The sequence below is a fragment of the Rhagoletis pomonella genome, unplaced genomic scaffold, assembly GCF_013731165.1.
Source record: "Rhagoletis pomonella isolate Grant_MI unplaced genomic scaffold, Rhpom_1.0 Rhpom_scaffold_00002, whole genome shotgun sequence".
Classification (NCBI taxonomy): Eukaryota; Metazoa; Arthropoda; class Insecta; order Diptera; family Tephritidae; genus Rhagoletis; species Rhagoletis pomonella.
Window position 1 is genome coordinate 49,540,648 of NW_023458556.1, and position 25,063 is coordinate 49,565,710.

General features: G+C 39.4%; 3 protein-coding genes across 5 annotated transcripts in view; 1 reads left to right on the plus strand and 2 right to left on the minus strand.

The window, feature by feature from the left end:
- Positions 1-1,309: 1,309 nt before the first annotated feature.
- On the minus strand, positions 1,310-3,634 carry LOC118733774 (allantoinase, mitochondrial-like). Its single transcript, XM_036463328.1, has 5 exons — positions 2,773-3,634; positions 2,522-2,673; positions 2,190-2,457; positions 1,866-2,011; positions 1,310-1,794 (listed from the first exon to the last, which is right to left on the minus strand). The coding sequence occupies exons 1-5, from the start codon at positions 2,926-2,928 to the stop codon at positions 1,404-1,406; spliced, it is 1,113 nt and encodes a 370-aa protein (XP_036319221.1). The 5' UTR covers positions 2,929-3,634; the 3' UTR covers positions 1,310-1,403.
- A 2,355-nt stretch (positions 3,635-5,989) lies between these two features.
- On the plus strand, positions 5,990-10,054 carry LOC118733773 (probable tubulin polyglutamylase TTLL1). The gene is made up of 6 exons (XM_036463327.1): positions 5,990-6,231; positions 6,930-7,120; positions 8,699-8,885; positions 8,944-9,145; positions 9,227-9,567; positions 9,809-10,054. Exons 1-6 carry the CDS (start codon positions 5,990-5,992, stop codon positions 9,957-9,959), a joined length of 1,314 nt encoding a protein of 437 aa, XP_036319220.1. The 3' UTR covers positions 9,960-10,054.
- Positions 10,055-13,219: 3,165 nt separating this feature from the next.
- The window catches only part of LOC118733766 (partitioning defective 3 homolog B), a 317,593-nt gene continuing 305,749 nt past the window's right edge, over positions 13,220-25,063 (minus strand). For 2 of the 3 annotated variants that reach the window (XM_036463307.1, XM_036463305.1), the window contains exons 2-9: positions 23,068-24,609; positions 22,774-22,998; positions 22,196-22,710; positions 21,842-22,126; positions 21,072-21,691; positions 20,507-21,005; positions 19,912-20,031; positions 13,220-16,367 (exon numbers count right to left, since the gene is read on the minus strand). In XM_036463307.1, coding sequence (XP_036319200.1) covers positions 15,755-16,367; positions 19,912-20,031; positions 20,507-21,005; positions 21,072-21,691; positions 21,842-22,126; positions 22,196-22,710; positions 22,774-22,998; positions 23,068-24,609 — 4,419 coding nt within the window. In that variant the 3' untranslated portion in view covers positions 13,220-15,754. The remainder of the gene's footprint in view (positions 16,368-19,911; positions 20,032-20,506; positions 21,006-21,071; positions 21,692-21,841; positions 22,127-22,195; positions 22,711-22,773; positions 22,999-23,067; positions 24,610-25,063) is intronic. The other variant, XM_036463306.1, reaches the window with a different exon arrangement.

The window sequence follows — 25,063 nt, forward strand, 5'->3', positions numbered from 1 at the left end:
AAATCGCTTAGGCGGTTACAGCGCCAAATAAGAAGAAGAAGAAGAATAGCATCGTTTACTGATGACCAGCTGCAACAAAACAACCAAGTTGATATCACGTTGGGCTCAAAAAATGCTTGGAATCCAGTAAATACGGCAATTGTAGAAATAAACCAGAAGGTCAGTCGAGAGCGTAAGCGAACGCGATTATGGCGTGTGGGTACAAACGCATCTTATTACAAAAAAAATGGAGGACTGCTCCAAGTTACAAGCATAGAGCTCCGCGCTTAAATCACCTCCCGACTAAATCCCTAACGACAATAGCGAGGTGATTGGTACTTAGACAGAAGAAGGTTTAGATCGGTTAAAGTTCCACACTGACTGTCTCTTGTAAACAAAAAACTTCTTCCTAAGCTATAATTCAAGAAAAACTTGCAGGCGAAGTTTCCTTTGAGGAGGTGTTGATTTCGAGGCAGGTCTCGAATCGTCAGATACGATATCGTACTATTCGTCAAGTAAAAACACATTTTTCGGATTATGGCATACATGAACATACTCTTTATCCCATTCAGCTTATATGACTGACGTATCACGTATTTTTTTTCGTATGGTTTTCGATCCGTGAACGTATGTTATGATTCGAGCCCAGGATAATCGAGGGAAACTCTGCTGCCATCTATACGGGCGAGTGCAAAATGAACTGTAATGTGGATGCAGGCGTAGACCCTGAGATGATGGATGTCTCGCTGTCGTTTGTACCACTTAGTTTTGCTTGCATCTTCCAAATGAAAGTGCTGGGCATCGAGAGGGCCTGTGGGATATATAATGAAGATAAACTATTTTGAAGGAGTACAAAAAGCATACATACATATGTACATTGTCTCATCACCCACGGGAAAATCTAAAAAGTAAGTGATTGTAGGTGTATGATAATCTTGATGACCAAATCGATAGTATCTTACTAACGTACACAGTAACGAGGGGACTCATAAATTAGCTAGGATCAAAACATCTGATAACGAATGAAGGGCGGAAGACTTCTGATGGAGGTAAAGAGAAAATATAGTCAACAGACACGATCACGGGACATAGGTGACTTGCTGAGCATGCAGCAACTTTCAACGATAGCACTAATCTCAACGAAAGTAGGGAAACGTCTAAAATTAACTCTCGCGAGAGCGCATCACTGGCTCGCCGAAAGGAAATTTCTAAAAACTACATTACTAACATAGGTAGATTCAGCGAAAAGTCTAGGTGGTTTGGAGAAACTAAAAAATCGCGAAAATCGATACTATCATAGGTCGCAGAGAAACCGTATTATAATGGTGCTTACAGCGCTGTTAGTTCTTGTGTAAATACTCAGGCAAAGACCCACTTAGCAGTACGCCATATACATAAGGTGTTAGGGTCTAAAATTAAATTTTTCAACGCACAATTGAGTCGACTACGAGAATCCTAATAAGACCGTGAAACTTACCCAGTTGCAACGACGAGACGCCAGGCCAAGCATTCAAAAAGTTTCCACGCGCACGTCCGTAATTCAAACACTTCACTCCCGGCGTCGCTGGCGAATGATTTGAGGCAATAATATCCAAGCAACCAGCTTTCAGAGCGTCCCATAACCGGGGCTGATTTGACTTGACGCGTATCGGAGGCTGGGCTTTGAACTCGGTATGGCAATCTTCGATTTGCTCTGAAGACAATGCAAGGTAATGGGGGCAAGTTTCAGCAGTCAGATTTGCGCCGGCGCGTTTGCATTGCGCCACAATGGGCAACACTTCGGCGGAGCTTATGTTCATGATATGCATATGTTTGCTGGAACATCAAAAAAACGAATGTATCTTATGACTTTTTTGTTGTAAATTTCAACAAGCGTAAATATCTACCCCTTATTTGCCGTGGCCAATTGACTGATCAGTTGCACGGCATTTACTTCCATTTCTTCGGGACGTGTGCGCAAGAAGGACTCATATTTTTTGGGTTCTTCCTCATTGGGCTCTATAGCATTCTTTAGAGGCAACTCGGCACTAAACTGTATACATTAAGAAGTGGTTAATTCTACATTCTTCATTACTCATTTAAGAGCGATATGCTTTCGTTTCGGGGATATTTTTTCACAAAACTTTACTAACTGTAATTGTATTGGTTTCCTAACACCTTTCGGTCTCATAGAAACGAAAGCATATCAAATTCTATGTTCACATTCTTACAGCTATAACTGTGCCATCTTCCAGCTTATCGATTACATCTTCAAGATCTTTACGATTTATGGCGGGAAAAGCATCTCCAACTGGTGCCGGTGTAGGCGAAAGTGTGCACTGCAGTCCGATAACGCCAGCGCCCAGCAACGGATCAGCTTCTTTGACATTCTCAGGTACTAGGCCACCCCAAAATCCGACATCCACGTAAAGCTTTCCACGCGCCACACCAGTTTTCGTTTTTAGCGCCGTCACACTGGTGGTGGGCGGTATGGTGTTACTAAAACGAAAAGTTAGTTTATCAACAAAATTTGTAGCACAGCTGTCGAAAAGTATGCACGTACGTAGGTCTATCGATGATCGTGGTGAAACCGCCGGCAGCTGCTGCTTTTGTTGCCGCCATAAATCCCTCCCAATCCTTACGCCCCGGCTCGCTGATATTCACATTGGCGTCTATCAGACCCGGCATAAGCACTTTATCGCCAAAATCATAGACCTACGACAAACCCAAACAAATAGCGCATATTTTTAAAGATGCTCTCCAACAACCGCCTGCTAACCGGCAAAATGCTTTATTTTTCTCTTTTTTGCTCACCGCTTCCGATTCCGTGTTGTATACATAGGTATTCACCTCTTGCGCAGTGCGCAAAATCTTACGTATGATGCCCTCCGTGTCGACAATAATGCCACCGTTGAGGAATTCCCGTTCGGTGCCCAGGAAAATTCGCTTGCTTAGGAAAAGTAAATCCATTTTACAACTTCGTTTATAGAGAAAACACTTTAAATGTTTTGTTAATAGGGAATAGAAATCACTGTTAGCCTTTATTGTTGGTTAATAAGTATCTACTTGGTTGGATATGCAAATGTAGAAAGTGTTTATTTTTATTGGATTCTATATTTAGAATGATTTTCCGCGTTGTGTATTTTCATACGCGATCACTGAATAGAACTGAATGAGCGAATAAAGGCAGCAGTGTTTTTCACAAAACTTTCACTTTAATTTGGTGTAAAGTGCAAAAGCTTCAGAAAGGTGAAAACGCAAAAAAAGCTTTTTATTTATTTGATAAGGAATTGATTACTTTTATAAAATTTAATTTATCCAACTGAATCATTTGATTCAAAAAGTGAATTGTAAACTAACAAGTAGAATAAAGGAATCTGTTATTTCGCTTCTATTTCTTGGTTGGCGCAGTAAGTGATTTAAACAGTGTCCAATAAAGCACGCCAGTCTCTTCTGTGCCAAATGACGCCAATTGGAAATTCCAAGTGAAGCCAAGTCCTTCCAAACCTAGTTTTCTAACGCAGAGTATGCTCCTCCTCTCCTACTACCAGCGGGTACCGCGTTAAATACTTTCAAGGCTTACTGTGTCCATCCTTTCGACAAGACCGTGCCAGCGAAGTCCTTGTATTTTAACCCAGTGTGCTCTGTTCATGTCATTGTAAATCTCAAACAGATCATCGTTTCATCGTCTGCGGTACTCGCCGTAAATCTTCCACAAAATCTTTCCCTCGAAAAATTCAATGGTCGCCTCATCGGATGTTGGCGTTGGCCATGTTTCTGAGCCACACACCATCACGGGCATTAAAGGTGAAATATGTAGAGTGTAGTTTTTCGTACGACGAGGGAGGCTGTCACCATGATCGATATTAATGATAGTTCCTTAACATACGAAGTTCTCTACCTTTTCAAAATTATTACTGTCAACAGTGTCGTTTTGTCTTCGTTCACCTTCAGGCCCACGCGCTTTGCTTCCATATCAAACTTGGAAGGTATGATAGGCAGTTGCGATGTCTTAAGTCTATTTTAGTAACGAACGGCTCGGACAGGTCTTTCCCAACGCTGTCGGAGCGGGTGTTTTACAAAGACGTATTAGTTTCTCGTGGATACCAATTTCAGCAATCGCAACATATAGCCAGCTCCTTTTTGCGCTGTCTAAAGCGACTTTGAATTCAAAAAGACAATGATTTGCGAAAATCTTTTTCTCGCGGGATTTTTCCAAGATTTGGTGTATGGCTACACCGAAATGGGAATGTCAGTTCGTCGATGGTGGGCTTCAGCCTATCACCCAATTGTCGCGATAAGACCTTATATGCGACATTCAATAAGCTGATACCGCGGTAATTAGCGCACATGAGATGCTTGCAGGCTACTTTTAACTGCTCACTTTCGCGCCTTAATGTTAGCTGCCGGACCACTTTTTCAATCGCTAATTTGCTATTTATACCTCGTTATAATAGGACATCGACTTTGTGGTTCTTATCCAGAGACTACGCGCAGGTCTTGAAATCTTCCATAAATCGTGTAACTTACATCAACGATTTAGATCTTCTTCTTGATTCATATCTCAGAGAATAGAAAGAAATGATCAAAAACAAATCGAATATGTACGTATTCATTACAAAAAAAAAATAGGAGCATTTTGAAAACCAGTAAAGCTTTCTTTCGGTCTATTATCCGAGCACTCCCAAAACTCTCCATCTGGGTTATCTTCGGATGATTTAAGGAGTCCGCTTCACAAAATCTTAGGAGATTAGTGGAGTCCCCACGAAGCCTTAGCAGATTATCGGAGTGAGCTTTTTCGGACCCCGAAATCACTCATTTATGGAGTTCTAAATGCACAGTTTTTCAATATACATATGTATATTGAAAGGACCGCTCTCGTGTAGAGGTTGGCAGTGCGCGACAACATTCCGCAGGGCCTGGGTTCGAGCCAGTTTTCCGACAACAGAAATTCTAAGAGCGGTCCCCTTGGCAGGCAATGGCAAACTTCCGAGTGTATTTCTGCCATGAAAAATAGCTTCTCATAGAAATACAATCGCCGTTCGGAGTCGGCGTAAAACTGTAGGTCCCTCCCTTTTTATGACAACATCAAGGCGCACGCCACAAATCGGCGGAGAAGCTCGGCCAAACATTAAAATATTGTGTAAGCGCTTATCTTTTATTATTATATTGAGAGGGCAATTTTTTTACGGCGGATACGCTTCTCTGGGTCTTTTTTCGGAACCTCCCTAGGAGCATCAGTGCACCGCACAGGGAGTCCTAATTGTGGCCCCTGCGGACTCCGCTGGTTGGCTGGGTAATAACCAGAACTGGACTGTTGCACATTCTCCATTTCAGCACGAACATCTTTTGGCCGGAAAACAATAACCATAGCCAGGTCGCAATACGAACACTCTTATTTGAAACAATTCACCTTGGTATCCCCGTAAGTTGTTCCATTTCATTTGAATGATATTTATTTCTAACATGTTTTTCTTTTATTATTTTTTAACGAATTATTTTCAGGCAGTCAAGTTAAGGCGCATGTTTTTAGTGAAATATTGTTACATACATACATATACTAAGTACATGCACGCATTAGTGAATAGTGATACAAATTCTTAGCAACACAAAATTATTAGCAACAGGAGCTGATGTTGGTTCAATAAACCGCTGGCGCACCGAAAAATTCACATACACACTGATGTAAAGCAGTTAAGCATAAAAAAATATAGACCGTAAATAGAACATTTAGCGGAGCATTGGCGGACCTTAATTGCTTTGATTGCACCGAAATCCACTTTGATAAGGATATTAACAAATAAATAAATCGCCGGCAAATAGCGATTGATTTTATAATATAATTTCGTGAAGGTTTCTTTTTAAATAGAATCGACGAATCGAAAGACATAAATGTATGGCAGGTGAGTTTAGTTTATGCATTCACAGCATACCTTTGCCTTAAGAATAGTACTCAATGCTGATCTAGCGAAGAAATAGTGGCTAAAAAAAATACAATTTGTTTTTGTATGTTTGTATCCTTATTTCGAAAATGTGGAAAAAATTTAAAATGAAAAAACGGCGTCACAACAGAAATAGCAATGCGGTACCACATGAACGGCTGCGTGTGAGCTTTTGCACAGATTTGGACAAATCAGTTTTGGTGAATAATTTCGAGAAACGCGGTTGGACGCAAGTAAGCCCTGACGATGATTGGCATTTCTATTGGGCAGGCGTGCAGACATGTCGGAATATTTTCAGCGTCGATAGCGGCTATCGCATGCACGATAATCAGTGAGTATCTCTGTCGTGTTAATAATAAATATATATGTATGTATGTACATCAGACTGTATCACAAAAAAAAAGTTGCGGTTTTTCCGTCGGGATTACAAAGATTATTAGATATATTTGACCACGTCCACTAAAATATTAAGATTCACGTGTCCGATTTGAAAATACCTCCAATAATGGAGTTTTTTATAAATAAATAAAGTTTCTTAAAGAAAAAAAAAAATCCCCCCGGTTGACAAAACAGTTTAAGCTAAAAAAATCTGCATAAAAATATTTAAAAATCTTTTCAACGGAATCGTAATAATGCGAGTTTTGATGTTGATTTTTAACTTTTTTTTAAGGATTGGTTTAAGAAAAACTTGGAGAACTGGGCCAAAACTATACCGATTTAGGAAAGATAATTTCCAAATAATTTTTTTAATTTAAGATGTTACCTCACAGGTGATCCCATAACGATAACATTAAATTTTTATATGAGAATTAAATTAAATTTTTGGAGGTATTTTCAATTCGGTCGAGCTAACGTAAATCCTTATATTTCTCCCAAATATTTTGGTGCAAGTCTTAGAATATAATAGATTTTTTAATTCCAATGGAAAAATAGTACCGTGTTTTTTTTTTTTAATGGGGAGTGATGCAGTCTAATGTACATACATATGTACATCAATGCAAAAAGGAAGTAAAAATTAAAAACTTACAGAATGATTAATCATTTTCCTAATCATTATGAGTTGTCGCGCAAGGATTTATTGGTGAAGAATATCAAACGCTATCGCAAGGATCTCGAACGTGAGGGCAACCCACTGGCGGAACGTTCAGAGCCAACTGCTGCGGGTGCACCGCGTTATGTGTATCTGGACTTTATTCCCATAACATTTGTTTTGCCGGCTGGTAGGTGAATATAATTATCTAAATAATTTATCTGCATTTAACATTTCTATGCAAATACATACATTCTCACAAGGGGACGCTGAAAAGTTTTGAACCTAAGTACCTTTAAGTGCGATAAATGTCTTGTCCTGCCCGTCACTAATTGCTAATACTCTTAGTGGTATAAATACCAACTTTCATAGTTTTATCACCATTACACTTTCAGTAATTGAACACAAAAACCGATTAGGCCAAAATACGAAATCTTTTAATAAAGATCCAATTTTTCTGATTCGTATGACTGTACTTGAAGAAACTGGCCATACGAAGTTTTTTTCCTCTCCTTTAAATTTTGTTAAAATAGACTAAGGGCCGGTTGTTCAATGTCTGATTAACACAAATCGGAGGTAAAAGCTCCAGTTAAAAACGACGACTGGTTTATCGATCATATGTTATATACACGATGTCGAAATCGTCGATAATTATGTACTGGTGATAACCAGATATTGAGGACATTAGGGCCAGTTTCCAAATGTCCGGTCAAATGTCACCAAATTGCTTGAGCTGATCTGCTCGTTTGCTAGACTGCCAGGCCACTAGCTCACTTTGGTGAATACCACTAATGTTTTTATTGGAAATCGAAAAACTATGAATAACCAAGTCAGGGTTGCTCTACCTTTTGATCGTGTTACCGACTTCCGGTTTGGACCGGAAATTAGTTAAACAGACTGGAAGTCCATTGTTTTAAACGGTAGTCCATTCCAGAAAAAAGTATGTATTTTTATCCTCAGAATCTGAATGTGTAGTAAAAGCATGTACATATGTCTAATAAAAAATGAATTTCCGGTCAATTTTATCCACTTCCGGATAGAAGTAAAATTTTTGAATTTTTTAACCAAAAAAATATTTCCCTTCATATAAGAGGGGGTGGCTAAGGACACCCTGTATAATATGGTAGGGTATGGAATGCCATTTTCATTGGGAAATTGCCTCGGAAAATAATAAATTAATCAGCTGTTCACAAAACTTGCAAGTTGTTACTGGTTTTGGGTTTTAATACTTTCTGGCATATATATTCCACGGAGACCAGATGTTGACTTACTCTCGGAATTTTATTACTGGCAAGGTGCTGGATAGTTCTCTACTGAAAAGTATGAAAACACGACTTATATGTTTTACTCTATTTTCGCTGCTTGTTGTTAACATACAGCGGCCGCTGTGGTGTAGTGGTATGCAGTGCGCGCTTCCACTCCGCAGGACCTGGGTTCAAGCCCTGGTTAAAGCAGCATTGCGAAAAAATGTAGAAAAAAGGTTTTTTTCTAAACAGCGGTCGCCTCTCGACAGGCAATGGCAAACCTCCAAGTGTATTTTTGCCAGGAAAACAGCTTCTCACCAAAATACAATCGCCGTTCGGAGTCGGCGTAAAACTGTAGGTCCCTCCCCTTTGTGTGACAACATCAAGGCGCACGCCACAAATCGGACACTAAACACTAAAATATGTGTAAACGCCAATCTATTATTGTTATTATGTTTACATACTTAATAAGCCCTTTTTACGATCCTTCAATTTACACCTTTTCTATATTTTTTTTTGCTCAGATTATAACATGTTTGTTGAGGAATATCGTAAGAATCCGCAAAGCACTTGGATTATGAAACCGTGTGGCAAATCGCAGGGTGCCGGCATTTTTCTCATAAATAAATTATCCAAATTAAAGCGTTGGTCGCGTGAAGCGAAAGGTCCATTCCACCAGCAATTGTCTAAGGAGAGTTATGTGATTTCGAAGTAAATTTTTAAACTATAAACAGAATTAAAATTTTAATAATAATGCGCCTACATTTAGATATATTGACAACCCGCTGCTCATTGGTGGTAAAAAATTCGACCTCCGACTCTATGTGCTAGTCACCTCATTTCGTCCACTGAAGGCATATCTCTTCAAGCAAGGTTTCTGTCGCTTCTGCACAGTCAAATATGATACAAGCGTTACCGAACTGGACAATATGTATGTGCACTTGACGAATGTGAGCGTACAAAAACATGGCGTAAGTAGGACATCCATTACTGCATGACGACACTTACCTTCCTTCCTTCCTTCGCATTATTTCATTTCTCCCTTTCTGTAGGGTGAATACAACAACTTGCATGGCGGCAAATGGTCGGTGCAAAATTTGGCACTCTATTTGGAGGGCACACGCGGCAAGGAGGTGACGGATCGCCTTTTCGGCTCCATCGCCTGGCTAATTGTGCATTCATTGCGCGCTGTAGCGCCGGTAATGGCCAGCGATCGCCATTGTTTCGAATGTTATGGCTACGATATAATTATAGACAACACTTTGAAGCCGTGGCTGGTGGAAGTGAACGCCTCACCTTCACTCACATCTACAACAGTCACTGATCGGATATTAAAATACAAATTAATTGATAATATATTATCTGTGGTGTTACCGCCGGACGGTGTACCTGAGTAAGTCAAACAATTAAATACACTTTATTTTTCTTAAAAAGCTGCAATTGTGTGTAAGCAGGGTTGCAAACCAAATGTTCTGGAAAACTGCTATGCAGGTTGAGCGCATGATGTGGAACCGGATTATGGCGAATGCAGTGCGATATTGCATTCTTGTTTTTTATTTTTTATTTTTCTTATAATCTAGTTATTCCAAATGACTTTCATGTGCGGGTAACTTTTGTTTTTTTTTTCGTTGCAGTGTGCGCTGGAATAAAATACCCAGTGCTGACGCTTTGGGCAATTTCGAACTTCTGTTAGATGAGGAATTAGCAGCCCAGGAAGAACAAGCACAGAATGCACAGACCACTACGAAAGGAAGGGGCGGCGGCGGCGGTAATCGGTGGAAGTGATCGTAGAAATATGTATAGCTGCTAATGAGCGTATATAATCAATTTTGGTGTTTTTAGTGATGATTACTTCTGGTATGTTTGTGCATACATTTGTTTTTATTAGGAAATACATTTGTTATAAATAAGCATAAAAAATCGTTAGTAGAAAGGTTAAATAAAAATATGTATGCATATGGGCACAGTTGGATACTACTTACCATATATTTTATGTAAAAAATTAGCTGAAATACTCACCATGCAAGAAATGGAAATGTTTTTTCTCTTCTCAGTCGGAAAGTACAAAAATGGCCGAGTTTCTCTTCCCATTTGTGGGGTGCGTCTTGATGCTGTCGCTCAAATGAAGGGATCTACAGTTTCACGTCGCCTTCGAACGAAGAACAGTTTTTATGAGAAACTTTCTTGGCAGAAGTACTGTTGGTTTCCAAATAAACAAATTCCACCACTTTTTCGAAATTATAACTGCCAACAGTGACGGGCGTATGAGCGTATTCGAAATTATCACGTTCTACCCGAACATTTGGGGCGAATCTCCTACATTGCGCGTTCAAAGAACACTATTTTGTCTATTCGGTGCTCATTACTACCAAATCAAATGAAGTAAAATTTTTTCTTGCGCAATTTCAATAGCACTTCAATAGATTTCAAGTTGAGCATAAGCAGCAGAGCATGAAGAAAAAAGGGTGCCCATTTTCTTTGCTTCTATATCAAATTTAATAGAACAAATGTACAGTCCATTGTAAAAAAATTACACGAGAGATTCAGTTCTGCTGCTCTCTCCAGCACCAGTGGTTAATTATGTCGTAGAGTGAGCCGTCCTATCTGAAATTTTGTTTTGGCATCGGATGGTTCGGAGAGATCTTCCTAATTTAAGTCTGGGGAAAGTTCTGCTTAAGAATCAAACGAGAACAAAAATTTTGAGAACTTGACGTTAAGAATGGGGGGGCGTATATACGTAAATGCATCAAGCCAAAGCATCAGTATCTTTTATTTCTAAACCGTAATTGATGGATATACCTTATTTAAACAAATAAGTTCCAATTCGTTATTAAACCATGCCTGCGCGTATTGGTCTTTTCCACCAATTATAGTTTAGAAATAAAAGTAACTGATGCTTTGGCTTGATGCATTTCTGAACGCACCCTAATGCGGCGCTATGAGAAAAATGTTGTTCTCGCTTCCATTCTTCACGAATAGTTCAGAGAAGATTTTTTCTCGTTTCGTTCTTTGTCAGAACGTTGCTGAGACTTTAGTTTCCAAACTGTTCTTCGCGAGAAAGTTTCTTAGACTTTTGATACCGTTTTGATTCAGGCCAGAACGTTCCGGAGGGTTTTGTTTCCATTTTGTTCTCTTAAAAATTTTCCCGCACATATTGTTTGCTTTTTGTTCACTTTGTCTGCGTTCAAACACGGAAACTCGAGTTTCTTATTATCGGCGATTTCTCTTTTGGTGTTGCCCTTTGCATTCACACACAGAAACTCTTTTGTACGCAATTGTTGTTGTCAGCTGTGAATCGCCAACTTGAATTACTCAGACGAACGAGAGCACAAAGCGTGTTTCCCCGAGTACGGGCGACTCGGTACCCGTCCCCTTTCCTCGTCGCTCTCTCCCCTACAAGTTTCGAGTTTCCGCAACAAAAGTTTTCGTGTCTGAACGTCGACTTTGGGAACGTTCGCCAGGGTTTTGTTCTCACTCACTTTGTCGGTTTTTTAAAAGAGTACTCTCTGGGAGCAGAGAAAAGGCAAACCATGAATCTGAATTGCTAAGAATTTTATAAAGCATTAAAAAAAGAACGAAAAAGTATTGCTGAAAACGATTTATACTTTTGTTCCTTTTTCGTCAAATACGTGTTATGAAATATAGAATACAAAGAGTTTTAAGTCGTCTTCACGCACACGAATGACTTGAACAAAAAATCCATAGATACCGGTCGAAAAATATCTGAATTATATTAAGTTATCGCAAAGAAATTCTAAAATTTATTACGAATCATCGGGATTTGCGACTTATCGAGCTGACGAGTTAAAAAATACCCGTAGTAAGGTATGATTTTTTTTTTTTTTTACTTTCATTCCCATGCAAGTCAAGTTCGTTACTCACATTTCGTAAACCACAACCGAATAAAATTTGTTTTAATAAATTTTCTTTATTAATATTAGCATAATTTTAAATGTTTCGTTTTCATTTTCATTTCTTATAACTTTAACTTATATTTAGTGGATTTTTGAATTCGAATTACAACTAAAAAGTATATACTGAGCAATATTAATTACTAAGTAGTAGTGGTAGTTACGATTAAGTATCTATGTATTTAAAAAAAAAAAATATTAAGTAGTTAAAACTAGGCACGGTCTTATGTATGTACTGCATACTTTATTTTGCATGTGTATGTATATAAATTAAAACAACAAAAGAAATTAAAACACGAACCAAAACAAAATACTAAAAATACTTGACAAACAACGAAGCGCAAATGAAAACAAAAACAAAAAATAAATGGAAAATGAACTGTTGTGTTATGGATGGACATACACCATGTGACATGATCTTATTTACAAACATACATATTTACAAATATATGTATGTAAGTACTTAATCAGAAAATATGATATGCGCCTGTAAATACATAAATATATATACATATAAATATGTAAGTACATATGCTATACGATAACCAAACATAAAAATTATAAGTTTATTATTTACAAATGTGCAAACGCAAGTTGCAAATGTACATGTACATATGTATGTTTAACATATACATATGTATGTTTAAAAACACAAGGTTCAATTATAAGCAAATCGTTGCCGTAATATAGAAATCCAAACTTCGCTTTTTCATTAATTATGATCCATCGTATTAAAGTCCCCACATCGGTTTAGGCAATAACAAATTTTAGTACATTACAGCTTTTTTGCATTTTAACGACTATTTCTATATTAAGGTAACGAAATGAAAAATAATTTATGCGAGTGTGAGTGCGCTAAACACTCTCAGGGGAGCTTAAGTGGGCTAATTTTGGGATAATTATGGTTACAAGACGACAAACGACTGGGACCTTAACGTATCGAAAATTTTTTTTCAGGTATTTACACGTAAATATATTTAGGTGCATCATAATGCATAATACATGTCTGTATGTATGTATGTATGTATGTATGTATGCCTATATAATTTCAGTGTCTTCAAAGTACATCAGACTATGATGGATTCAGTGATAGCTCCGTTTAATTTAATTGTTCAAATTTTTTTCGATTCATCATTTTTTTCCTTTCCAAAGGGTGCGTGTACAATATTCGGAATATATTACAAAACTTTCGTAAGTTTTTTAAATTACTTTTGTCCATTTTTCTTAACTGAATATTTTTTTTTAATTTCCTTTTAAAATATTAAAGCTCTATTTTCAATAGTGCTTGTTCGTCTTTTTTTAGTTTCGCATCTTTTTTATACAAATGGCAATTTGAGAAATACAGACATGTCTTTTTCTAATATAAGTATTAATAAATATTAACTGATATAGGTGGAAAAATGTGGTTAGTTAGTAGATAACAATATCAGTATATTGCCGTGTGCTTCATAAATACATGTATTTAAGTACAGAATTAGTAATAGGAGCGGTAGTATATAGTAGTTCAAGTACATATTAGAATCAATAGTAATTAGAATACATATATCTCTTTTCTTTCGAGAACGCTGAAGCATATTTTAATTAACAAAAACACACTCGCACCAAGCGGTTGAAAAATGTAAACAGTGTAGAAAAATAACAACATAAATATATTTAATTAAGCACATGTTTATGGATGGAACAATTAATTTCCAAAGAAAAAAAAAACCAAAAATTCTAGTAACAAAGAACTTATATAGAAAGTGGTGAATAGTATTGCTGGCAAAGGAGGAAAAGTGTGTGCATATTTCTAGCAGTTTGATGGTTTTTGACCATTTACATCATTTACTGACTATTGTAGGGAGTTAAAATGAAATTCTATCTAAAATTAGACCTTCTGTGGGCTTTTGACAAAACAACTTATGTTATTCTAGAAGGTTTGATTTTAGATGAAAAAAAAAACAATAGACTTCCATAAACAACTCTATATTTTTATAGAGCTTTTATTAATTAAAAGGACTTCTGAAACTACATTTATGATTGTAAATAGTTACAATATTGGGCCGTGTGCATGCAAACTAAGCAAAAGCTTTTTCTATAAATTTCAGACCTTTTAGTCGATATTTTTCAAATAACTTTAAGTGAAAGATATAGAATTTTAAGAAGAAGAAATTCCCAAGTTTGTATTGCAACACAACGATTTAGTGCTAGCAGTAAACAAAAAAAATAGAGGCACCCAAGTGAAGTTGTTTTGCCAAATGTCCACAGATTTCATCATTAGGAAAGTTGCTTTACTGTGTGAACTATTTAATTCGTTCAGTTGTTTATGGTTTTTGGAATAGTGTTAATTTTCGTGTTTTTTTTTAACTTAATTTTGGAAACCAAAGTAAATTACCTTCATTTATTTTTTAGTTTTTTATATTCTTCAGCGCTAAAATGCATTTATCGCTTTTGTATGGAATGTATGTATGTACATAAGAACCTATTTTTTTGGATATTCAAAAAACTCTTCATTTTTTTTGTGCTAAATACGAGCTTTGTATTTAATTTTTGTATATGTATATGCATGTGGGCGCATTTTTTTACAAGTTAATGTTTTATAACCAATAGTTGGAATACAAAATTTTTTTTACAAAAAAATTAAATTAAGAAACATGATTAACTTTTTTGCTTAAGCTTAATATATTTTTATACCACATTAGAATATAACTCCATAAAGAGCATTTATTTATTTAAATCTTTTCTTAGGAAAATTAAAAAAAAGAAAACAATATTAAAGCAGCATATTTTTCCAGCATAATTTCTCAAAGCAAAATTTAATGCTTGTTTACAATAACTACTATAAATTTGTATGTATGTATGTAATAAAACTACATATTCATAAATAAATGGTTAACAGAACGCCGTTTTTAATTGTAACCTTTTTTTCCAACCTAACTCTTAGCCATAAACTTACTAATTAATAGACATTGGTATGCCTAATTTATTTTTCGTTTCGTTATTTTTGTGGTTTTTATTCGTTTCATTTTCTCAATTAGACTTTCTAACTTATCGCTCACCCTTAAGAACGCGCGTGACAGTGAGAACGTAATCGCTTTTTAAATGAACAAAAAATACTGTTTAATTGCATAATATGCAAAATTCTAAGCGGAAATTAAAACAAAAAATAATTTTGAAATGTATAATTCCGAGCCAAATATGATGCGGAATCATACTTCTTTCACTTTACGATACTGTAGCTCTTTCACTGTTATCATTTCGAATTCCCTTAACACTACAAATAATATATATACACACAACTATAATAAAAAATTCCTCTCTTTCGTAATTGCATGTCAGCTGCATTGTAATTCGATTTCTGTTCGCTTCGCTACAGTCTCATGATTTAAGGATTTTGCTTCAATGCCAATAGCTACATATGTAAGAGTAATATTTTCCTCTTTTGCTGTTGACTTAGAAAAACATTTGCAGTGCGCTTCAACACTCCGTGGCCAGGTAGAAAATCTCCACTACATCTGCGTCCACATCATCGTAATCATTATCGCCATCATCATTGCTGCCACTATTGCCACCATCGCCACAATCATTTGCATCGCTCTCCCGTCGTCTAGCGCACGCACCGCTGCTCCCCATCTCCCAGCTTGTTTGCACTTCGCCGCCACGCCTCGGGCGTAGCTCCGGCACCTATAGTCACACTTTCGACGCATGCGGCTGCGCGCCACCGCTAACGACAGCACTTGCGAATTGTGGCTGCTGCTTCTGTACAGTTTGGTATGTGGGTTGCGCGGCAATCGCCGCCGAACTCTGATCGCGTATAGTCACATGCGTGACAAATGGGCCGCGGCTGCGTGCACTGCTGTTGAGCGTGGCGGGCGAAAAGCCATTTAAGGTGGCTGCCTTCCAATGCGGCTGCGCTGGTGGCGGACCTGATTGTTGCTGCGCCTGCTGGTGTTGTTGTTTTTGTGGGAGGTGGTGGTGTTGGTTATTGCTGCTGTTATATTGTTGGTGCTGTTTCTGTTGCTGATGCTGTTGCATACCATTCACCGTAATCGGCGAGTGATGCCCATTCTGTTTCAGGCTACCGCTACGTAATTGATGATGCTGTGCTGCCGCTGCCGCTGGACTCACATTATGTTGCACTGTTTCGTATTCATAGTAGGTTGATGAGGGTCGCAGTAGGCCGCCACTCTTCTCAATGCTTCCAGCGTCGCCTCTGTTGTTTAATATGGCTGCATGATGATGCTGCGGATTGATGTCTTGTGAGCGCGCACTGCGTTGAGAATGGTAATGTTGATGACGGCGACTGTACAGTTCATAAATACACATCCACCAAAATGTACAGCAAAGCGTTGGAGGGAACAGAAGCAGGAGGATGTGGAGCGTAGTGAAAAGACATGTAAGAAAAAATGAATACAGAAGAGAAAATAATTGTATGAGTAATGTTGATATTGCGCACAAACATTCGCAATTTACCAGAAGGAAACACGTATGAAAATAGCAGTAATGCAAAGCAGTAGTGAAAAATTTGTTTGGGGAGTATAAGGGAGGCATGCAAAATGTTTAATGAGAGTAATAAGAAAAAAAAATATTTTTTGCTTCTGCTGACATTAGAATGCAAGTAACCAAACAAGCGAACTAACTAAAAGGAGCCGAATATTAATTACCTAAGAATTAGATAGGAAATAAAACTAAATTATATAAAAATACATAGTTCTTGTACAATTTACTACATAATAATAGGAATTAAATCTAGAATAGCATTAAATTTAATTCGATGTATTCATGGAACTTATGTTTTTTCTACTTTTTAATAGCTAAACTCACTGTGCCGATAAAATGCTTGACTTTATATGGAACATCTGTTACCTTTTTAAAAACGGGAGATATACTTACACATTACTAAAGATATATTTACACGACAAAATATTTAAATTCGCTAGTTGAAAATACCTGCCTACTAGATGGCCACGCTTCGACGGATCCAGAGGGATGAGCGAGCTATTATAGCCGACAGCTCAAGGCTGCATCCTACGGAGCGCAAAGCCAAACGTCTAGTGGCAATGAGGCTGCACAAACTACCAACCCCCAGTGCGCCTCTTGCTTTGACCAGCTGTGAAGATCAGGTAGCCATCGGGAAGGCTAAGGGCGCGAACAGAGTGGCCGCTTGTTGCCGAGCCGAGCCGACTGACGCTTATTGCGAGAACCAATGCGAGAAAACTGGTACTATACAAATTAGTACAAATAAGCGCGAACAGGTCATAGTGGGCGCCGAGCTGGTCAGAGCGCAAAGCTGATTGAATGCGAGAAAACAGTTCCAAAGCGTATTTCAGCGCCGAAAACATTGTTTATGTTATGTTGTTATGATTTCAACTTGTTTGGAAAACATAAAAAAAAATTAAAAACAAAAATTTAAGAAAAAGTTAATAAAACATGCAATCAAAAAATTAAAAAAATAATAAAATTTAAAAATAAAATAAAAATTAAAAAATAAAATAAAAATTAAACAAAAAAATAAAAATTCAAATAAATAATAAAAATTAAATAAAATTATAACAATAGTAAAAAAAATTAAAAAAAAACATAAACAAAATTTAAAAAAAAATGTAATAAAAGAAGTAAATAAAATATACATATAAAAAATTAAAAAACATAATAAAAATAAAATAAAAATTATAAAAAAAATTTTTCGATTAATATAAAATACATAAGAAAAACCTAATAAATAAATTATTGTTATTAAAAAATCTTTTTTATTTATTTTTTTATTTATTTATTTTAAATCACTATATAAGTGATGAAATTCTCCAAATTCACTTCGTTTATCATTTATTGGATGTTTTCCAAATGATTTTTTATTGATAAAATACTTTAAAACAGTAGCCGAAGCTAAATACTCATCATCTGACGAATCCATATCTTTTCACTTCAATTTCACAAACACGAATGAACAACAAACCCAAATGCATACAAACATACATAAAACACAAATAATAGATAAAATATCAGCGCTGATTCTCGCATCCACTATGCACACTCAAACTTGTTTCTCGCATGAACAAGTTCTCGCAATAAGCGTCAGTCGGCTCGGCTCGGCAACAAGCGGCCACTCTGTTCGCACCCTAAAGCCTTCAAAGCCATTTAAGCCGACAGAATTTACTTGCCGATCCTGAGAAAATTGTGTCCTGCGGTAGTAGATTATCTCGCCAAGGCCTCAATTTGTTCATGGCTATCCTCATTATTTCGGGCATCTGGGGGGAGTAGTCCCGTAAACATTTAGATAACCCGTGGCCTAAACCGAAACCGCCCCTGTGAGAGAACAGTCCTATTAGCGTTGGATCTGTCAAAGGCGTTTGACGCCGCCAGCCATTCCACGCTGCTAGAAGACAAACAATCAAACCAGCAAACCAAGAAAAATTAAACAGGTGGCCCCACATGGTGGTGTCCTTTCCCCGTTTCTGTTTAACCACTATATTTCAAATCTGTTATGCTGACGATTGCTCGATAATGGCGCCATTGGCAGCATGCAAGGCTATTGGTGGCCGAAGACTAGCCAGACGCAGTGGATGCAGTTACATACTTGTCAAAACATAGCACTTCGGAGAGCCAAGGGATGCCTTATGATGTCACCGGAATATCACTGTCATAGCAAGGCTCAAATGGGCTCCTGCGTAACACTGGACAACTTGGGTCTGGCTACTGCAGCAAACTCAACTCCTATCTGAGCAGACTAGACCCCGATGTACGAAATGTATGTCCGCCATCTGGAGAGTCTCCGCGTGACACAACCCCACTCAATTAACGCTCCGTTGCGCATAATTTTAATTTTATTTTAATTTTTAATTTAAATCGCTTTCGAGAAAAAAAGTCGCAAGTTTACGAGCCTCGTAAAAGAGCTGACTGTAAAACAACGAGCTAAAGATACGTAAACGACCTCGTAAACTTCAGTGTTGCCGAGGACCTAACATTTTACACTAAAACGAATGGTAAAATAATGAAAATAAGTGAAAAATTAAATAAAAAACTAAATAAATATGTCTTAAGATAAAGAAATCGAATAAAAAATTATAAACAAATATAAATAAAAAAGAAATAAAATGAAAGGTTTTCATCCACGAACTACATTAACTTGGTTTTTCTGCCACTTTTTGTAATTTTTAATTACAATTTAGCTTTCTTTCGAGCTGACGGGCTGTTATGAAAAGTACTACAAAACAAAAGTTGATTTTCAAAATCCTGGTTAATCAGTCAAACAGTGACTCTATAACCATCTATTCAAACATTTGCGTTATTCACGGGAACACCGCCGTAACAGCCTCGTAATATTACGAGTTTTGACTTTACGAGTTTAAGGGAATCCCCTTATTAAGGCCTTTGTCTTCTTTTTACATTTTCAGATTTCAATAAATCTCATTTCATCTCTAATATGCATTTGGGCATTTTAGTTAAAGATTTTCTTTCTAGACTTTTTTCAAGTTAAAGCATTCCAAATAAAAATTTAAAAATTCGTTTACAAGAGTATGGCAGGCATCAAAATAAAACTACCATTACAAATTCAAATACAAAGTACATATGTATGTACGCAATTAACTATGTAACTAAATATAATTTTCCATTTCCACTACTAAGCGCATAGTTAAAAAATTGCATTACTTCAATTCAAAGCAAATCCAATCTTCCGATTTCAAACGCACATATCTAGGGGCAAAGCTGGAATAGGAACCAAAAAGCGAGAACCAAAAAAGGTATTAAGTTAATTATTTAGGTGACGTGTAGAAAGAAGTAGTGCTTCATCTACACAAATAGTAAGTAGTAAGCTGTGTATGTGGTGTGTTGTAGTTAGTAGTTACCTTTCCGCTTCGACTTTAATGCGCTGCCTGATAACTTGTTGCCGCATGCATTCTAATGTCGACTCCGATAAAACATCTGTACTATTTTGATTTTGTTTAGTCACGTTGTTTTCGCTTTCGCTGTTTTTTGTGCAATATTTTGTTTTTATTTTTGCAAAGTAGTGCATTTTTCATTGTTTTCATTGATATAGGCATTGTATTTGTTTCGTCATTTATTTAGGTTTATTTTTTTTTATTATTGGAAAAAATAAACGGAAAATGAAAGTGATATGATGGTGGTGGTGGTGGTGGTGGTGGTGTTGGGTGATCGGAAGAGAAAGAGCAAATGTAAAGAGTCATTAAAGATAGTGAAAATGTCAACGAGTATTTGTATAAATGCAAATTTTCGCGCAGTGGTCACATTTTCTTCTAAAAAAATATATTAACACTTTCAACTTGCATGAAGCGTATTGCTTACTTCATAGCAAGTAATGTATGTATGTATGTATATATGTATGTGTATATATAGAAACGCATGAGAATATGTGAGAAGTATTAGCGATTACAGAGAAATAATCAATTTATACAATTTGTAGCGAAGCAAACGCGCGCTCACCTAATCTGTTGCTGATGCAGCTCGTCGTAGTTGGCATAGTGCTGATAGCGATGATTGAAAATATCATTATGATGTATGCCATTCAACGCGCTCGGCGACATATTACCCACTCCGCCACCGCCACCGCCACCGTTTGGGCCACTGCCACCCGGCCCAGCGCTATTTGCTGGCGGCAAAGGCGGTGGCGGTTGATATGCTGGCGGTAGCATTTTCGTATTTCGATCGAGTGCAGCCAATGCTGCTGCGGGCAACTGATTGTTGGGCAAACTGGCCGGTGGACGTTCAGCCACCGAAGACGGCTGCGACTCTACCGGTACAACGCCATCTTTACGATTCTTGCCGAAACGAAACATATGTCCGATACCCCGCAATATACTCGGCTTCTTGGCGCGCGACTTATGCTTGCCATCGTTCATCGAACTCTGAAAGGGACCGTTTCGATGCGCAAAGCCGCCATCTTGATCGGTGCCCTCCTCGAGCAACCAATGCTTGCGTGGCTCTGTAGTTGGAAGCGTAGAAAGAAAATTAATATTTGAAAGCACATTTTCATACACTTGTAACTCACTGCCAGCCTCCGGATCTGCCACCACAGCGGCGCGTAGACTATCCTCACGTCCACGTCCACGCGGCGCACGTAAAGCTGTCGGCCCGCGTGGCTCATCCGACATTTGTATCTCCTGCACCATAGTTTGCAGCGACTCCAAAGATGAGGATTTCTTCAAACCCAATGAGGGTCCCAAATCGCCCACTTGATCACGCGCTTCCGCCTGCAGCTGCTGCGCCTCAACACCAGAGGCGGTTTTCGTGTGTTTATAGCCGGGAATTTGCGCATTGGCGTTTGCGATACGCGCTGTCAGCGACTCCATGGAGCCGCCATAGATAGCAGACTTTGTTAGCTGTATGCGCCGTTCACGTTCGCGTTCTTCACGCAACTTCTTGTTACGCTGGTAAGTGCCTGTTTCGCGTGCATCCAATGCGGCGTGGTGTTTCTCCGAAATCGAGCGGCGACCGAGCGCATCGCGTGAGAAATGTTCCACACTTGAGTTGTTCGTTTCGAGACTCAGTTGTGAGGAATACGTAGCATCGAAACTCGCGGGCGCGGCGGTTGGTGCTGTAGAAGTATTCTGGACACCAACACTGCCGCTCTGCGTACACACGGAATCATTAGGACGGTGTGGAAGAGTGCTATGGAAGGAAAAATAAATAAATACAAAATTTAAATTATACTCAAAAGATTGTACAGATCTTTTTGAGTTTAAAAAGCTTGTGCAGCGTTTGCGTTCATTTTAAGTTTTTTTTTTTAAAGGACTCTGATCCTTGTTTACAAAAACTCACGGTGATATGGGCTCTGGATCGTCTTCGATTAAAACTGAATTGTTGTTGTTGACATGGCCATTCATCATCTGTTGCTGATGTAAGGCTGGCGACCAAGTTTCATTTGTTGCCATGTAGTAGCTTTCGTTGCGCAGACCATGTACGCCAGCGCTACCGGGCCCACCAGCTCCCCCACCACCATTAACACCGATGCTCAAGTGGTCTCGTGACGGGCGACGCGCTTGTTGAGATGAATTCGACGAGCAAGCTCCACCGGTTAGACGATCTAATACGGGATTGCTCCATCTGTGCAAAGTGAAATGAATTCAAGGAGAAATAAAGCTATCACGAAAGCATACAAACACACACACAAACCTGTTCATTTCATTTGAACCACTGCCACCACTGCGCGCTTCCTTCTTCTCCGGACTCAAGTAGATTACGGTGGTGCCAGAATTATCGCTGGTATTCGAGCTGCTATTCGTCTGCTCGAGTATGTCACCCGAGCTGGCAGAGCGTGCGATCTTGCGCGCAACCGAGAGAGTAATCATTCCAGGATGCTTGCCCGGATTATTGACCATGGCACGACGCAACGTCTCCATAGCCTCGGCATTGTTTTGACCCAATAGTGACACGCCGTTAACACTCAACAACTGGTCATTCATGCGCAGGCGGCCATCACGAGAGGCGGCACCACCGTGTATGACATTCTTGACGAAAATACCCAAATCGCCGTCGTGCTTCATGGAGGAGCCACTGCCGCTGCTGGAATTCGAATTCGTCTTGCCTTTGACGCTAACGCCCAGGCCGGCCTTCTCTGTATCGTGTACGGGTATGTGTAGCGTGAGCACTTCACGTGACCGCCAAGCTATGCCCGCCTGGAGGCTATCCTGCATTGTGAGAGAATAAAAAGATTAAGAGAATATCATTTGAGTTGAACAAAAATCACTTACGCTTGAAGCTGCCGACTCGCTACCCGCATCTATGAAATGCTGAGATTCGTTTAGTTGATACTGTTGCTGTTGTTGGTGCTGTTCGAAGAGCGAGCGGGCGCTGTTAGATTTTTTGACGCCATTCGGCAGCTTATCCTGCCGCTGGTGTTTTTGTAAAGAAGACGGTAGCACTGGTGCTGGCGGCTTTGGGGGTGTATTCAAATCGCGCTCTTTTTCCTCATAGTTCTAAAAGCAGAATTCAAGGAAGGTTTTCATATTTTAAATCTTTAACTGAATCGTCATATATACACTTACGATTTCTCGTTCATTGTGCTCGGCCAACTCTTGCTGCCGCGAAACCACCAAACGAACTGTGGCGCCAGGTTGCGTCGCACGCAATATAGACACCACATCCGTTTGCGTTTTTCCAGTCATCGGCACACCATCCACTTCCAGCAACCGATCGCCTGGCTTCAAGCGTCCATCCTCAATGGCTGCCCCCCGTGGCAATATATTCTTTATATAAATCGGACAGTGTCCACCAGCTGGGTTATCGCGCGTTGTTACCGAAAAGCCCAGTCCGTTCGGACCCTTCTTCAGCACTATTTCGATCTTGCGCCCCAGCTTGCGTGTATTCGCCACCTGCAGTGATGTGCCTACCGGAGCGGTGTGCGACTTACGGGTTGGCGACACTGTCGCCACCTTAGTCTCCACTGAGGAGGCCATTTTCTCCTCAGCCTCAATCATTTCCGCTACCTTGGAGTCACGTCTACGTGATTTGCTGCCGTTGTGATGATTACCACTGCCGCTTCCGCCGCCGGAACCCGCGCGTAATACGCGTATGCGTAGCTCCGACGCCTCCAGCGATCGTCGCAAATATTCCTGCACCTTACTCTCAGTCAATCCAATCAGCTTAGTGCCATTAATTTCGAGTATGCGATCACCGCGTCGCAATCGTCCGCGCTCAGCGCGACTACCAGGTTCCACGTGCTGTACCAACAAACCGCCGCCATGTTCGTTATCCGGTATGGCCGTCAGCCCAAGCGGACTGCCGTACTCATTGATGATGAGCAACATTTCGCCGTCTTTCTCACGTATCGATTCGTACGCCTGACCAAGCGGCTCTTTCCGCTTGCTCTCACGCGGCAGAGATTTCGTTGTGTACATTTGCGCTTGTGGCGGCGCATACTGATGTGGCGATTGCTGCTGCGAATGTTGTTGCTGTTGGTTGTGCGGCTGTTGTTGTGGATGTTGTAACTTTTCAGCAGCCTCTATCCACTTGTACCCAGTGCCGTCGCCGAGAAACTGCATAGACAAGCGCCCCGAGCGCGCGAACGGCTGTTGCGCTGGCGCGGCTGTTGCATTATGTTGACCATCATCTTCCTCCTCCCACTGCGGCGCCAAATAGCCGCTTTTATCGAGTAGCACGCGATCGGGCGAATCTCCGCCGCAATGTGGCGCTGCTGCTGACCAGCGTTTATTGCCGCCTTCTGCTTTCAATGAAGCCAACAAATTTGGATCGCTGCTGCGACGCACTTGCAGTCCGAGACCGGTCATGGGACAGGCAGTGGTGCTTGTGACTTCAATGTGCGGCGTAGAAACATCGCTGCGTTGCCTATTTGTGGGCGCATCTGTGTTCGTTGGATCGCGGAATATGTCTGGAGAGCCTGTGCCAACAGAGGAGCTGCCAGAAGCACCATCGCCACCGCCCTGCGGTACGCCCGGATCGGGACCGCTATCATCGAAGCTGGCAAGTATCTGCTCACGATCGTCGGCGACATCACCGACGCAATCGTCTGGATCGAGAATACCCGACTGTGTTTGTAGATGGTGGACGGCAACCCAAGAATCAGGCTCCTGCAAATGAAAGTGGAAGGGGAGAAATAAAGCTTGGGTTAGAAAATGTGTGCGTAAACGACATAAAAAACATATTTTACAATGGGTGAGGTAGTGTAATTAAAAATAATCAATGAGAATGCGTTGAAGCTGTTGTGCATGGCACGTGACTTGGCCGGATAATAAGGCATAGACAAATATGTATTTAGTAGAATAAGGAAATTGCCCTTTCTTAATTTGTATGGGCAGAACGCTAGCCAGCCGAATGTGACTTCCGCTGCGAATACGTTACAAAAGGAAGCAGTAAAAATGCTATGGATAAAAAAAAAAATATGGCAAAGAATTTCAAGTTCGTAGGAGCCATTATCCGGAGAGACGCGATTTAAATGCTGAGCACGTTGTCCCGCATTTTGGTGCCTCTTTTTTAATATTATCCGGGTTGCATAAGGTCGATTGTCGAGTACAGAAAAGAGAA